Source organism: Scleropages formosus, chromosome 16, assembly GCF_900964775.1.
Source record: "Scleropages formosus chromosome 16, fSclFor1.1, whole genome shotgun sequence".
NCBI lineage: Eukaryota > Metazoa > Chordata > Actinopteri > Osteoglossiformes > Osteoglossidae > Scleropages > Scleropages formosus.
In genome coordinates, this window is record NC_041821.1 from 10,226,273 (window position 1) to 10,242,907 (window position 16,635).

At 41.9% G+C, this 16,635-nt stretch overlaps 1 protein-coding gene across 8 annotated transcripts in view; it reads right to left on the reverse strand.

The window, feature by feature from the left end:
* The window catches only part of tbc1d1 (TBC1 (tre-2/USP6, BUB2, cdc16) domain family, member 1), a 52,720-nt gene extending 36,307 nt beyond the window's left edge, over nt 1-16,413 (reverse strand). For 2 of the 8 annotated variants that reach the window (XM_018737974.2, XM_029259062.1), the window contains exons 1-2: nt 16,385-16,413; nt 14,962-15,504 (exon numbers count right to left, since the gene is read on the reverse strand). In XM_018737974.2, coding sequence (XP_018593490.1) covers nt 14,962-15,471 — 510 coding nt within the window. In that variant the 5' untranslated portion in view covers nt 15,472-15,504; nt 16,385-16,413. Of the gene's footprint in view, nt 1-2,888; nt 3,174-8,604; nt 9,266-14,961; nt 15,505-16,384 lie in introns of those variants that run through there. The other 6 variants (XM_018737973.2, XM_018737977.2, XM_018737976.2 and 3 more) reach the window with 5 other exon arrangements.
* Nucleotides 16,414-16,635: the final 222 nt, after the last annotated feature.

A 16,635-nucleotide genomic window follows, 5' to 3' on the forward strand; every position in this document is an offset into this window, starting at 1 on the left:
CTCTAACCAATGTACAGCATGTATTTAGATTTATTCATTAAGCAGACACTTTTCTCTAAAGCAACATACCTACAATCATTCACCTATTAATACAGCGCAACAATGTAAAACATACGCAGAGCACAGAAAAAGTGCAATTTAGAATCCCCAACTCAAATAAAACACACATCTTTTGATTGCAGGAGGAATCCAGGGCACCTGGAAGAAACCTATGTGAACACGGGGAGAACATGCAAACAGACTGAGTTGGATTCAAACCTAAGTCCAAATGCGCAGTCCATTAAAAATCTAAAGAGATTTTTTTGTTCTTTGTTAAAAAAAATACACCAATACTTCTACTATTATACATGATCAAAATGAGTCCAAGGGGGAAAAGTTGAAATAATCACAAAAAACATGAACAATAAACCTACTTACCCACCAAGAACACTGACTCCTGTAAAAAAATAAACCAACAATATTCACTGCTAGTGAATGATGGAGAAAACCCTGAACTCCAATCAAAACTGACCATAGCACATTTTTGCCACAGTGTAAGGCCCCTCTAGCCTTTCGCAGATTTGGTTAAGTGGGTACTCAATCAATATCCATGGCTGGAGGTGAACCGTCTACTGGTGGCTGGTTATTTTCTGGGAGATACAGTAAAGGTAACAAGAGGCAGCTCACAGTGTCTCCTGACTGCCCGTAACCTGACGCTTCACCTTCACAGTAACCCTGCTCGCTCAGTGACAATGCACACCCTGTTCTTAAGGGTGAGTGAATTTATGTTCATGGTTCAGCAAGGTTCTGGAACTATTCTTTTGGTTCCAGAATTTCCATCTTGTATTTATTATACTCTAAATGCTGACCAAGTAAAAACACAGGTTTACACACACTGCACATAATAGCATACTGTTTTGAATAACATTTTTGAGAAGTTTTGCATCAGCAGTGACCCAAAAATTTGTTTAAATACATCATGTCAGATATACTTCAGAGATCCTTACCCTGAAGGAAACACAAGATCTCTGGATCTCAAGATCAAGGACTCTTTGCTGCCTTCCTTTCAATTCCCGTGACCTAAAGTGTATATTTTTCATCATCCATCATAAAGCATCAGTAAACACTACAGAGCAAGTAACAAAATTCAGTCAGGTGACATTTTTGCTTACCAAAAAAAATGCATTACTGTAATGTCCTAACAAGTACCTAATTCAACCAGATACACTTCTTACTGCAACCAAGCCATAAATGGAACAAGTTATAAAGGCTAATATTAAATGCTATGGATTGGCATCCCATCCAAGGTGTACCCATGTTATCCTATCGCCTAGTAATTCCAGGAGAGGCTCTAGACCAATGTGCCTTGACAAGGACAAGTGGTTATTGAAAGTAAGTGAGATAAATTAAAATGGACTATAAATCTTCTAACTTCAATATACATATAAATTCAAATTTCAGTATCTTAGATATCTGAAAAGTAAGGTTTTGATTTTTTTATTGTTTTAATTTGTAAAAAATAAGAACTTGCTTCCTACATAAAAAAAGGACTAGCAACTACAACTGATTAGAAATTTGAGATAGAGGTCTCCCAGTCTGTTGGACTCATCAATCATGCCTGGAAAGTTTTTCTTGGAATTGACAACTGTATGCATATAAATTACCAGAACACACAAATTATGTACAGGTATACTATAAAGTTGAGTGCAAATTTTGTCCTAAGTCTACGCCATTTCCTGTATACAGTGGCACTTACTTAGTCTGAGAAAGTCAGAGTGAGAGAGCGCTCCATTTCACTAAAAGGTCATAGAGTCAACCCACTGTTTACTCTTCACATATACAGAAGGAAACTCACCATCAGTGGCACAACATCTGGAAACCTAAACTTCATGCTGGGTACTGATAAAAAAGTATCATAGGAGTCTCAGTGAGTGCTGTACATCAGCTGGTTCCAAAACAACAGAAGATCTGAGTGTCATGTCAAAAGATTGTTGGTTCAGATGCAAGCAAGAACATTAAAGTTTGAGACATTATCGGGTTCTGAACCAGTACTGCTCTTAACTCCACTAACAGTTTCATACCAGCAAGGCTGTCTCCACTTGCACGCAGATTACATTCATGACAGAAACAGGAAGCCCTGCATTTTAAAGAGAATTCAACTGTGTAACTAGCACAAGTTCTGCAGCAAAAGATTTAAAAAATTAAGATCCATACTAACTGTACATCAAGCTTTCGTCAAACAGAGCATCTATTAAAAAATAAACCACCATGGCTTTGTGCTTTAAGAGGACATCGTCACTCCTCCCAATTATCTAACACTGAATGAGGCAACTGAGCTGGTTCTGTTGAGGTTCAGCTCCAGTTTAAGAGAAGATGTCTAACCTAGACAGTATACTCAGAGATGAGGAACAATAGCATCCAAGGTCCCTTTCTTTTTTTTTTGGTAATTTTTACTGAAAATGTAGACTCCAATGGAAAACGGAAAGATGAAAGCCACTAGAGTAAACTGGTCATGCTATTGATGTTGAAAAAATTTCACCACTGCATGAATGACAATGTAGCGTAATAGGTAAGAACTCTACCCCTGTGTTATGTTCTAGCTGTACGGCCACATTACATGACTATCACAGTGAAAAATTCAAATGGGCAGGAAAAATACCGGATCAAGGGATTCCCTGAGAGTTTTGTGTTTGGACCCCATTAGTTACAATGGATACATCATTATCTAATGTAAGTACTAAGTTTTGCCAAGGAATTTTGGTTTAAGCTTTCAGCATGCTGTGCAGCGATTAAAGAACATTCTTTCAATAAATATTAATGATTTCCAGTCTTTTTTGCATCAGTGTACAAAAGATCATCTATGCTATCTAACAAAGAAAACTGAGAAGGCAATACAACTCCTCACTTACCTTAGTCACCCAGCTGAACAAGGGTGGCATTTCCCAGCCAAGAGGCTTCCCCTCTCTCTGCTCCTCCAGAGTGAGCTCTTTCTTCCTTTCTCCACAGGTAGCATTTACATCCCCTTGCCTCCTACGTCCTGCTTTAGCCCTTTCAGTCTGCTGTCCGGCACTAAGCACTAAATGTGTGGCCTACAAAGCTGAGAAACTTTCCTCCTGTTTTTCTCCAGGAACTAAGAGCTCTAATCAACCCACCCCCTTCTCTGTTTCAGCCAACATGCTTCGTTCTTTTCAGACTTGTGCAGCAGCCTGTTGATGATGTCATCACCCCCCACCCCCACCCACCTGCACTCCCCCAAAATTCCCCCTCACGCCTGCTCCAGACTTCCCACCCCCTTTCCCTCAGCTCTTGCCTTCTTGGACAGTGAAGACTGTGTGCAGAAACTCCGAGGAAGTAGTTCCCACCCCTTTCACACTGACTGACAGACACACACAGAAACTCTGGACAAGGACAGCAGTGTGGCCAGCACAGGAAGGCAGGAAGTTGGCTCACTGACTCAAAAAGAACCACTGAAGGACCTTTCTTAAAGCAAATCGGAGAGGTGCAAAGAAGGGGTAAACAATATTCACTCCTTTTGAAAAAGGAATAAACAGAAGATGCAAACGATCATTTGTACTATATGAATAAAATTACTTTTAAGTAACCATATTTACTAATCTAAGAGAAATCACAGATCAGATAAAATTCCGGTCAATAGTACTTCTAGTGGGACAACAGTGCCAAAGACGTGGTATGTACCCACTACTTTGATCAGACTATTCAGAATGACTTAGCATGTGACAACCCACTGGAATCCTATCCTGATAAATCTGTGACATTGGACTTAATTTAGTTGAGTGACATTCAGCTGCATTCACCCACAGAGAGAGAGAAGACAGATGATACAGCTGGGGTTTAGAGTCCACAGTCAAGAGGGCTTGGCTCACTTTTTAATAAACACTGCAAATAGGCTTTTAAGTCTTAATTGTGCTAAAATCTGTGCACCCTTACTATAGTAAATATGAGATATCTGCATCATCCATCCCTTCAATCGAGGCAAGTTTTGATCACTTCAGTTAACAAAATGCTACATAGCTGATGCAAATTATTTATTACCAATAACCACTTGTCCAATACAGTGTCTTGGTGGTCTGGTGTCTACCCAGGAAACAAAGTGCACAAGGCAGGATACACCCTGGATGGCAAATCAGTCCATCACAGGGCACTCAAACACACACATACACAGTGAAGAAAATTAACTAAACATAGCTGCACCAGAAACAGGAAGAAGAGAACAACTTTTAAATCCTCCACACCCCATAGGTTTTGTACTGTAATGGTCTGAACTCACAACTCGTGAAACACATCAACTGGAGATATAATATCGAGCTCAATGCCAGGGATGTGATACTGCTCCAAAATTCATCGTCAGTTTGACATTAAAATGTTAAATATAAATATTCCTAATGTGCTCTCAACAACATAAGCCACGCCTGCACAATTTGAGCAATACAATCATGGCAAAAAAGTATTGCATAGACTAATATATTTATTAATTTAGCTGATGCTTTCCTTCAAAGCAACGATTATTTACCCACTTACACAGCTGGGTATTTTATTGGAACAATTTAGGATAAGTACCTTACTCAAGGCTACTACAGCTAGAGGTGGCATTTGAACCTGCAACCTTTGGATCCATAGCAGCAGTGCTAACCAATATGCTACCACCTGCTCACTCACACACCCATTTTCTTTTGTTAACCGTTCGTCCTTGTCAGGGTCACGGCTGCCAATCCTGAGATCACTGGGGGCGGAACTAGGAGGGGTACACCTTGGAAAGGAGGCCAATCCATTGCAGTGATGCCACACAGAGATACTCACTCGCACAGGCACACACTATAAGCAAACCGGAATGACCAATTTCCCTGAAAGACATGTCTTTAGACTGTGGGAGGAAACCAGAGCACCCAGAGGAATCCTATGCAGACAGACACAAGGAAAACATGCAATCTCCACACAAACTGAGCTGGATTCAAACCTATGCCCAAAAAGCCCAGGCAATGTGATGGAGCAGCACTACCTGGTATGCCAACATGCTAGCGCAAACTGATAAATCATAAACAGAGGTCGTAAGTCATCAATTAGTTGAATATGATCATTGACTACTTCTCCCAACACACAGAACAATGCCAATCAGCACTAATTTCAAAAATGATGACTTGTAACAACATATTTAAATAGCACTGTTGGAAAATTTGAACCCATGAAGTTTATTTCCCTCCACTGAGTCACACACTGTTGGAAAAAAGCTACTGTTGTTAAACTCAACAATTTTCATGTCCATTAATGTATAAAATGTGGCAAGTGAAATGTATATTATTTTGTTATACCACAGAAAATTTGTGCCAGACTGTGTAAAGGTCTAACATCATATCCTGTGAAAAGTCTTCACATCATAGGGAAATATGTGGAAAAATCCTACAATTTAATGTGAAACATGATCTTACTATTACAGTAGTTACCAATAATCATAGACTTTCAAATGTGATACTGCTACAGATCTTCAAAAGCAAATCTGACTTCCCATATAAATTTGGATGTTCAGTGACTGTCTGACCAGCAAGGTCTAAGGTCAAATGTCACCAAATAAATTTATGTGATGTGCTGCTACACCACAAAAAAGTCAACTGAAGCCAGGGAGAGCAGGCCAGGGCATTGACGTCATGCCAGAGCTGAACAAATTTTCTATCATGATGGCTCTTCAACGAGGGGAGTCAAGTAGCCTCTGGACTGGTTTAAAAGAGGGGGGGGGGGGGGGGGGGATTCACAATGAATTCAGGGGAAAGGGACAAAGGAGCTGACTGGCTATCAAGTCAATTTTCTCATTTTCAAGAATCATGCAAATTTCCCACATGGTTTTGTAGCACCAATTTGACATGCAGGACAAATGTTTAAAACAGGGGGAAAGAAAGGTGCTCTAGGGCCATTAAGCAAACATTGATCATGCCTGTAGAAGCTATGCAAGTACCGTGCTGCTTCACAGCAATGCCACAGTAAGTAGAGGTCACATAATACAAACAGTCGAACGTAAGTGCACGTGACTTCCACAGGACTAAACACACATCTTTTTTTGATGCTTTGGATCACACCAGAGTGGCAATGACAGTGCTGTGTCGCAGCAGCTTGGATAAAATTGAAGTCCACAAGATTCTCACACATGAAAGCCAGACTCCTCCAAACACTACAAAAAAAGACAGTATGAAAAAATTCAGTAGCTGGACACATGGAAGTATATTCACTTCAAAGTATTTCAAAACTGTATCATTGGCATGCATACACTAAAAACCCTAACTTTCCACTTCAATGCATCTGTAAAGACAAATTTCCACTTTCTTACTGGCCACTATCATAATATATCTGGAAGTATATTTAAGTTGACATCACACAAATTTAATTACTCAATAAAACCAAGTGAGATATTTAATTATGCAACTGCTTTCACATGTTGAGAGAGGTGGAGACGCAGACTGCGTGAACCACGAAAAAGCTTGTGAAAAGTTCCCGACTTTACACTTTCATATTGAGGTGCACATAAACACCAAGGAACAGGTCTGTATTTTGCACATTTATTCACTCACACCTCTAGTTGAGAGTAAATCCCAAGGAGTCAGTGCCAAACAGTCATTGTGACACAAAATACTCCAGGGGCACAGGCAACCACCAGTAGACAAGCCTTTCTGCTTCTTGATTTTGGCAAAAGCCATGAGAGCTTAACACAAAAACACAAATGCTGTTTGTCTCCGAGAGAGGACTATGTAGTATGTGGAAACACTGTCCAACCCTGTGCTTTACACGCATGACTGTAAGATACAGTAAAAAATTGCCAGAGTACTACTCCTGCAAAATTATATACTTATTCTTCTCCATAACTTGCAGTTTGACAATGTAAAGAAAAGTATTCCAAGAAACAAAAAAAAAATATTTTGGGTATTCATTTGTATTTTCTTCTTCAGTCACATTTTCCATATTCGATTGATAAATTCCTTAAGAGCTACAAAGTATTCAAACTTCAGGAACTTGCATCTTCAACGGGTTTTAATCTTAATGAGAACAGCAGGTGGATTGAAGGTTGCTTTAGTATGAGATCATTTTTCTCTTACAATCAACCATTCTCAATGTGGTTGGGGGGCTAGCTACACCAGTTACAGAGGTCTCATACATAAAAGCATATTAAACCTTTCATAAACAAGGCCTTTTATAGAACAGGTGATCTCGTGACCATTTAAGCATTCAGAAATTATTACCATTTTGCAGTTTTGAACAAAAAAGTGTTTAGCCAAGACACTAAACAAAAGCAAACTAAAAAGAAGCTAAAACATTTGCATTATGTCCCCAGGAAATATACTGGTCATGAAATATAACATGGAGCTTGCATGTTCTCCCCATGTCTATGTGAGTTTCCACCCAGTGCTCTGGTTTCCTCCCACACTATAAAGACATGCCATTTAGGTGTACTGGTCACTCTAAAATCACCCATACTGTGTGTGTGAGTGACAAAGTGTGTTCACTGACGTATGGATGAGTATCCCATTGTAAGTAGGGTATCTAGCAGTGTAAGTCACCTGAGTGAATAAGGTCTGTGGGCTGATAACACTACTTAGAGTTCACTGGAAGTCACTTTGGAGAAAAGTGCCTGCTAAATTAATAAATGTAATGACTGTTACAGACAATCCTGAGAAAATCTGTACTGTCCAAAACTGATCAACACAAAACATAATTATTTGTTTAAAGAGACATTCATTAAAATACAATGGGTGAAGCATGTCCATGCTGTTTACAGGTTTTGGTTATTATATGAAGGTTATTGGTTTGGGGGGGCACGGTGGCGCAGTGGGTTGGACCAGGTCCTGCTCTCTGGTGGGTCTGGGGTTCGAGTCCCGCTTGGGGTGCCTTGCGACGGACTGGCGTCCCGCCCTGGGTGTATCCCCTCGCCCTCCAGCCCAGCTAGGCTCCGGCTCCCCGCGACCTCGTATGGGACAAGCGGTTCAGACAATCATGTGTGTGTGGGTTATTGGTTTGGATCCACCTCATACTGAGGTACTCTTACTTATCCTGAAAGCAACTGTAAGAAAATACTCAAGAAATGGGTAAATCATTGTTAATGTTACGTTTTAAGTTGCCTCAGAAATACGTATCAGCTAAATAAACTTTAAAGAACAGTGAAATCTGAAGACTCCATTCCGAATCAAAAAATAAATAAATAAATCACTCCGGAGTTACCTGTTCAGGTAAGCTGAATTCTCACACACCTCCTCCGCAATGCGGATGTGTCAACTCTCACTCAATTACAAAAGTATTAATACGAATTAGGTAAATAAAATTGTGTGGACCAGGCTACACTATGATTTAATTATGGTAAAAATTAATTTAAAGAGAAATGCAATGGGTAGGCTTAAATTAAAGTTTAACACAAGAGCAATTTGCGTTTCGATAAGTGTCCAAGGTTAACTATAGACATAGAAATGAAAAAATAAAAGGAAAATAATACATAAAACAGCTGAAATTGCCCCGGGTTAGCTGGCTGCCAGGATAGGCGGCTTTAGATTACTCCCCCGGCTCCCACTAGTTACACAAAGAACGAGGTGCCGCAGTTCACCGCTTAAATAAAAATAGAAAGTCGATACTTACGGTCTGCTCTCTCCAAGTGTCTCTTTTGAGCAAGTTGAACTTGTTTAGCCGCGATTTCATCCCAACGCCACTGTCTTATCCTGGACCGCATGCGAAAGTCGCCTCAGTTTTCTGTGTGCTTCAAGACGAGGGAAAAACCGCGCCGTCCTCGCGGACACTCGCTCGCTCCCTCACGCGCGCATGCACTGACTGATTGCCGCCAACGGCACTGCCGCCTCTTCCAGGCAGGAAAAGCAACTTTTGACCCGGTCGGGGACGCCGCGGACGCGGGAAGAGTACAGCACTGCCTGGGTGGGCAAAGTGTGCGGCGTTGCTGGTCGGCGTTTAACACCGACACTGTACCGCTCAACACTGCACTCCAACACGCTTACTCATAGAAATAAAAGTCCCCCCCCACCGTGAACAGGATGTTTCTTTTCACTGTGAACATGATTTCAGCCATTTAAAGAATATTTCGTTGAGTTTCACTGACGTCTCTCTTCTTGTTGTCCGGAAAACGACGTATCCTCAGTCGTGTTTATTTTTGAAGCAGCAACTTTTTAAGTCGAGTACATGGATACACACACACACCACCAAAAAATACTAAAACTTTTTCTTTGAATTATCTGCCGTCAGCATTAATATTTTAAACGCGGCATCCAAGAAGTTTGTTTCCTACGCGATGTCGTTGTATTATGGTCTGTTACAGACTTTACATGAGCTACCACCTAGTGGCTCCAACAGGACGCGGAGGACTCGGTGGAAACGGCCGTCTTTCAGGGGCAGCACGTTCGCTTTTTGTGGCGCTATAACATCTGGACGTATTTTTATTTGAATACGGCAGGATTGTAAACTGCGATGTGGTGTTTGAACACGGTTGGTAATGCCATGTCGTTTGAGTAGGGAAAATAACTCCTAAAGGGAACCTCGTTTTCTTCCGGGTTCATAGCGGACTCTCATCATGTCTCCTAGTTACAGTTTTCTCTCTCTCACTCACTACACACACACTTTTTGAATTACTGGAGACAGGCCAAAGTCAAAACTCACATCAAAAGTGCTCTTTTCTATGCTTCAGTAACTTTTTATAAATTGCGAGACACCATCTTACCTCGGGTATTTCGGAATAAGTTCAGAAAGACACCGACTCCCTAGTAACATGTCTTACATTACTTCTGCAACAAAGTACACTTCTGTCTTCAGTTATAGCTACAAGTTTATGGATCATTATTATCCTTCATGTATCTGTTACGCTTGTTCCAAGCTGAATTACACCATTAATAATCAACTTTACTACAGTTTACCCATTAATACAGCAGAGTATTCCTACTATATCAATTCAGGGTAAGTACCTTTATTAAGACTTCTGCAGTGGAATTCAAACCTCGAACCTTAGAATTCAAGGGTAAGGCCCTGAACGCTACACTACCTGCAGTAGCACCCCTAATTACAGTTATTCAAAGTTGGAAATATGGATGCAATGATAATAGCGATGAAAAGTAGGGGCAGCTGGTAGTGTAGTGGTTAGAGCTGCTGCCTTTGGACCTAAAGGTTGCAGGTTTGATCCCCACTGCTGGCTGTAGTACTCTTGAAGAGGGTGCTTACCCTAAATTAGTCCAGTAAAATTACCCTGCTGTGTAAATGATTGTCAGCATGTAATAATTTTGACCTTAACATTTTAAGCTGCTTGAGAAAAGCATCAGCTAAATGAATAAATGTAAATGTAATACAACAGAGATCTTGAGTAATTACATATTGTGGAAAATAGCAGCAGTCCAAGTCCTGAAAATAGTCAAATAGACATCGTTGACTGCAGACCTCACGAGACAACAGTGCACTTTCGGATCAAAACATTGCATGTTCCAAGTGACAGATATCATGTCTTATTGGAGAACTGTTCCACTAGGGGACCAAAAAGCTCCAAGTGCACATAAATAATGTGTAATGTAAATTTAGTACATAATTTCATTCATTTTAGCAGACACTTATCCAAAGGGATGTACAACTCAACAAAAAAAAGTACATTTCACCAACAGATGGAAAGATATAGATGCAGATACGATGTCACCTAAACTAGCATAGATTACATTGGTAGCTGCATACAGAATTGGCAGAAAGTTCAACATTTTTTAAAAGTTAACATGAATAGTAGCATTACATGAGTAGAAGTCTATACATTTTATAGGAAATACAAAGGTATTAATGACAAATGATATAATCTACATTTATGGGGTAGACAGGAGATCTGGAAAGAAGTGATTTCAAAAGACATTTGTTTTGAAAATCTAACTGAGAGAGGAAGAATTTCACCACACTGGATCCAGAACCAATAATCTTAAGGTTTTTGATTTTGGACTCCTTGTGTGTGGGACCACCAAATGGCCAGAGGGAGAGGAGTGTAATAAGTCATCAGGTCTTGTAAGTATCAGGGAGCAGAAATGTTGATGGTAGACTCTTACATTTGATATGGGCAACTACAGGCAGCCAATGGAGATAAGCAAGGAGAGGACATACATGGCAGGTCAAACAACTTATATAGCAACATCCTGTACTTTCTGGAGAGGTTTGATGGAGGAGGACAGGAAGCCAGACAGTAGTCTAGGCAGGATACCACCATGGCAAGGACCAGAAGCTGTGTGGAATTTATTGTGAAATAAGGGCGCATCTTGTGAATGTTACACAGGATGTATTTTACAGGACTGGGTTATGGCATTGATGTGCTGAGACAATCGAAGCCCTGAGTCAACTTTTACTTCCAGACTTTTAATCAATGAAGCAGAGGAAAGGAGCAAGTTTCTATGGAGGTTTCCGACAGTTGGACAGACCAAGTGTGAGGTGATGGATCTCAGTTTTGGTTGAAGTTGTTGTAGATGGTAATGAGTCATCCAAACCAAGAGGCAGTGACATACACTATGAAGATGTGTGTGTACATGCAGGAGGAAAAGAGAGCTAGAGCTGGGTATTGTTGGCAGTGATAATAGAATTCCTGGGAGGCAATGACCAAACCAAGGGAAGAAGAGTAGATGGTCCAGAACTGAGCTCTGCAGAACACCACATGAGAGAGGCTGAGAAGAGAGGGAGCCACACCAGATTTACCTGATAGGTAGGGCTCAGACCATTTCAGTGCTGTTGCTTTGAGGCCAAGTTGTCCAAGAGAGGAAAATAGAATCCTGTGGTTTACAGTGTCAGATGCTGCACACAGATTGAAGACAATGAGAACCAAGGAGAGGGAGGCTGCTCTAGCTGACTGGGGAGCATCTGATATTGCAAGGAGGACAAGTCTTGGTGAAGTGGTAAACTGAATTACACTGATAGGCATCAAGGAGATTGTTCTGGGCAAGCATTGCAGATAATTAGTAACTGTATGTTCCAGAGTTTTGACAGAAAAGAGTCCAGAGAAGATTTCTTCAACAGTAGAGAGATGATGGCAGTTTTGGATGAAAATGGGAAGCAACCAGTGGGGAGCGTTAATGATAGGAGAAATGAAAGTAAGAAGTTACAGAAACAGCCTGTAGGAGAGGTGAAGGGATGGCATCAAGGGAGCAGATGGCTCAGTGAGAGCGGGAGGTTGCAGATTGGTGATATTAGAAGGTGATTCTAATATGAGCTGAAATTTAGACACTGAGGCTTTGCTGGGAGATCCTACATGATTGGTATAGATGGATGCAAAGTACTTGTCAGTGATGGAAATGACTTTGTCTCTGAAGAATAAGGCAAACTTCTCTGCAGTGAAAGGATGAAGGAGGAGGACAGAGGAGGGAAGAAAATGCAGCAAAGAGTTTGCGTAGATTGTTGGCTACAGACTGAAAAACGTGTAGGAGTAGTATGAAGAGAGTGGTCAAGAATAATTTATAGTATACTTATGATTAGGGATCGGTACCAATATAACTCAGATTACTGCCTCGTTTGCAGTTGATCTTCTACTCAGTGGCTCTGGTCATGACACTGACTTCCACATAGACAGTCAGCCTTATTTTTGGACACCTCTACTAAAACAGTGATGAGTCAAATCCTACTAGAAGAAGTGATACAGTGTTCTGATGACAATGACTGACGAAGCCACAGGAAATGGTTTCTATGACGACCAAGAATTTATATCCTGTTTGAAGACAAAAAGGCAAAAAACCAGCTAGGGCAATTCAACCCACATGCAGCTCCACCTTTAGAAATACACTAAAGTCAAAGGATGAACAATCAACTGCTTTTTGCTGGTGTCCTCTTTTCCGGTGCTGTGTTGTGACCTTGAGTAGATGTTCTACTCAAGTTGTTTGTTCTAACAAAAATGGGGCATGCCTATCTTGCACTCAATTCACAGAAAACCTCACAAAAGTTAAACTGTAACTACTCTACCAGTACTACAGCATCCTTCATCTTTTTGCTCTAGTCATCATTAAATTAAATTGTTTTAAGCAGTTAGTTATGAAAACATTTAACAATCTCTTTGAATAGAACATTCAGAGTGACAAAGGATCTGTAATGGGTGGAACAGAAACTGTCAACAGGGCTGTAGCAGCTCATCAAGAATTGATGCTGGTTGCTGGTTAATAATTTTTCTGGTCATACAGTGCCACAGAAAACCAAGACATTATTTCATTTAGCAGACGCTTTTCTCAAAAGCAACTTCCAGTGAACACGGTGTAGTGCTATCAGTCCACACCTTATTCATCCAAGGTGACTTACACTGCTAGATACACTACTTACAATTGGTCACTCATCCATACATCAGTGAAACACACTCTGTCACTCAACACACTAGGGGTGACTTAGAGTCACCAATCCACCTGAACAGTATGTCTTTGGACTGTGGGAGGAAACCAGAGCACCTCAAGGAAACCCACACAGGAGAGCATGCAGACTACACACATACTGAGCAGGGATCAAACCCACGTCCTCTTACACCATCCAGGAGCTGTGAAACAGCACGCTACTCACTGTGCCACGGTGCTGCCCAACATATAGGATACATAACAAGAAACAAATACTTGAAAGCCTAATGAGAACGGCATGACAAACCCAGGACAGTGCTGATGAAGATCGTACTTAAATTTCAGCATGTGTGCAGCTCAGTGGTTTCTCTAAGCATTATGGCTCCCTCAGAACAAAACAGTGCAGTCTGACGATACCTTTGTGCTATCTGAGCTCACACTGTCATACTAGAAGCAGATTTCTTTGTCTTAGCTGACTATTAACTAGGCGTTCCCCTAGACAAAAGCGGTCCGTATGTCCTTCGTACCAAAATAAGAGGCCAAAGTGTTATCACTGTATCGCATATCAAACAGCTGGATATGAAAACAAATGCTGATGAGGTCACCCCCACCCTGAGCAACACCCAGCTTTTTATAGCCAGACCGTTTAGACCAGCTGAGCTATGACCTTTCCTCTACCAACATGCTAAGTCCTGTAAGCATTCCTGCTCTCTTCTCCCTCACTCTTAACAATAAATGTCTCCTTGACAAATGCTCTCTTAGTCCCATCCCACATTACATCAATTTATTGGTTTAAGGCTTTGAAATGTGATCACTGAATGGTAAAGCCCCAACAGCTGACTAGCAGACAGGCAGCTTTGCATATCCATTTGTCTTTCCCCATCAGGACGTGGCTGAGATACTAGCTACAGAGCCAAATAAAAAACATGTATTCAGACTAAGGTCTCAATTTGTCAACAGTAAGTATAATCCTAAGCATATCTGTTGCTTCAGTTATATCCTACATATTACACAAATCTTTTTTTAGCATTAACAACTTTAGCAGTTGTACCAACATCTTATTCCTTACAAAGCAGTGGGTGTTCTTACTGTATTAAGTAAAGGCAAGTATGGCCCTAGACCCATTAGGTGTTTTTATGAATCTCAAGTGCAGAGAATCCAAATTTTTTGCAACATAGTTTGCTGATATTCCACTATTTCCAGCAAATATCCAGCTGTGTATCCTGTTGTGCCCGATCGATAGCTGTCATCTTCTCGTGGTGATCAGGCTCATGCACTGCCGTGACCCAAAGGGCTATACTGACTGGATAACACTCCTTCAGATTTAACCTTGTCAGAAAGACCAATGGTTAACAGTCAGACAAAGAGCAGTGAACCTCATACTGGGCAGTAGCAATATGGGTCGGTGTTGACGGCGGAGGATCACATTTCAGTGACAACGGCAAGAACACCAACATTAACTGCGCAGGAGAAAGGCCTGACAATCTACTACTGTATCCTGCCACGAAAACTCTGTGGATAGTAATCTTAGCCGGTTGGTGGAAGATCGGACCCTTTTCAGGACAGCTATCCATAGACACGCTATGAGTTGACGTTGACTCGACGGCACCTAACAACAACAACCTGTTGTGCATTGCTGAGTCCCCTCATCAGACCCTCCTCTTCCAGTACTCACCTTTTGGTGGTCTTCACAGCAGAAGACATAGCAGGTACTCGAACACCGGTCTCGGATCAGACAGCCAAAGTAGCTGGGCTCCTGGCTGTTGTGGATGAGTTTGTGGACGTGGTGAGGCCGATGCTCAAACACCACCGTGTGGTGCAGCGGGTCCCAGAGACGTCCCGGGCCCGTGTCCAGGAGGCAGCGCACGCAGGAGGCGGACACCTGGAGACACACCGGCTCATTCTGGAGGGTTGAAGAGAAGTCGTTGCCACTTAACGCTCCACCATTCCCGTGATGTTTGGGCCTACGAATCTCTGCCACTATCCAGGGCAGCATAGCCATGGTGGTGAGCGGGTGAACAGGAAGTGAGCCCACCAGGTGAAGCCTATAGTGGATCTCCTCAACCCCCTCCTCTGATTCATTTTCCAGTGGGGCTGTCTGCTTCACCTGGTCATGCGTCTGGCTATTAGTCCATCCCTGGCTGGAATCACATTTTCCTTTTACTTCAAAGCAGAGTCCATCCATTTCTCAAGATATGAATGTCCTTCTCAGAAGAAACTACATGGACAGAAAATCAGAATACATTGATTATCATCCCTGTAAAATGTCCTTTATATTTAAATTGCAAACTTTACACAACCAATCATAAATTATGCATTTTGTAAAAACGTTAAGGACTGATTTCATTAAAAAATCTCAGAATACTCATGACAATAACACTTAAAATGAGTTTGGCTGGGGGGATAGATGTAGGTAGATCTACATCTGGATCTACAATAGATGTAGTCTAAAAGTCCAACATCGTTTACGATGGCAATTTTTTCGGTCTGGGTAAATAAAAGTTGACAAGCAACTGCGAACTGGCTCAAGAGTGCCAGTGCTCTCTCTCGCTCTCTCACACACACAAAACCCAACAGCATATTTATAAATCAGAAGAGGCTCTCTGGCCTGCAAGGTCATTGCTGACACCCTGCCTATTTAACCATCCATGTTTACTCTCTGGGAACAGCTGCTGAGAACTGCAGAAGCCCTTTGGCGTCCAGCAATGACAAATCACGCAAAGAGTCAGTCTGAAGCATTTACACATGTGATCTAGAGAAAAACACGTCTTCATAAATAAATGAGCCAGTGCTGCTCAGTGATGTGCAACGTCTCATAAGCTGCATTTCCTCGAGGGCGCACTGTGACTGAACAAGTTCTGCGAACCCTCATTTCTAATGGACGTCCTCGAAAGCCCTTGGCTTTATTGCGAGGTCCTTGGGAGAGAAAGAAAGAAAAAAAAACAGTCGCATGTCCTGTGTCATCAACTTTCCGGCGTTCAAATGTTCGAGAAAACCTGAAATGCGTTGAGCAAAATCGCATGACGACGCCGCGTGGAGAGAGAGACTCAGAGAGGAGGGGAGAAAAAGTCCAAGTTGTGCGAAAGATGAGAACTCACCTAGAACCTACAGCACTCCTGTCTGAAATGCCCAGCACCGTTGTGTGTGTGTGTGTGTGGGGGGGGGGGTGAGCGAGGGATCGAGCGATCGCGCCGGTTCCGGGTGCTGACAACGGCACGGGGGGCTCCGTCCACCTGGCCTCCGCGCAGCGCTCTGAAAGTGAAAGCCCAGGCTCGTCGCGGAGGAGCTCGACTCCTCCATCCGCAGGCTCCTCGCTGGAGACGTCGAGATGTTGACACACAGCAGACGG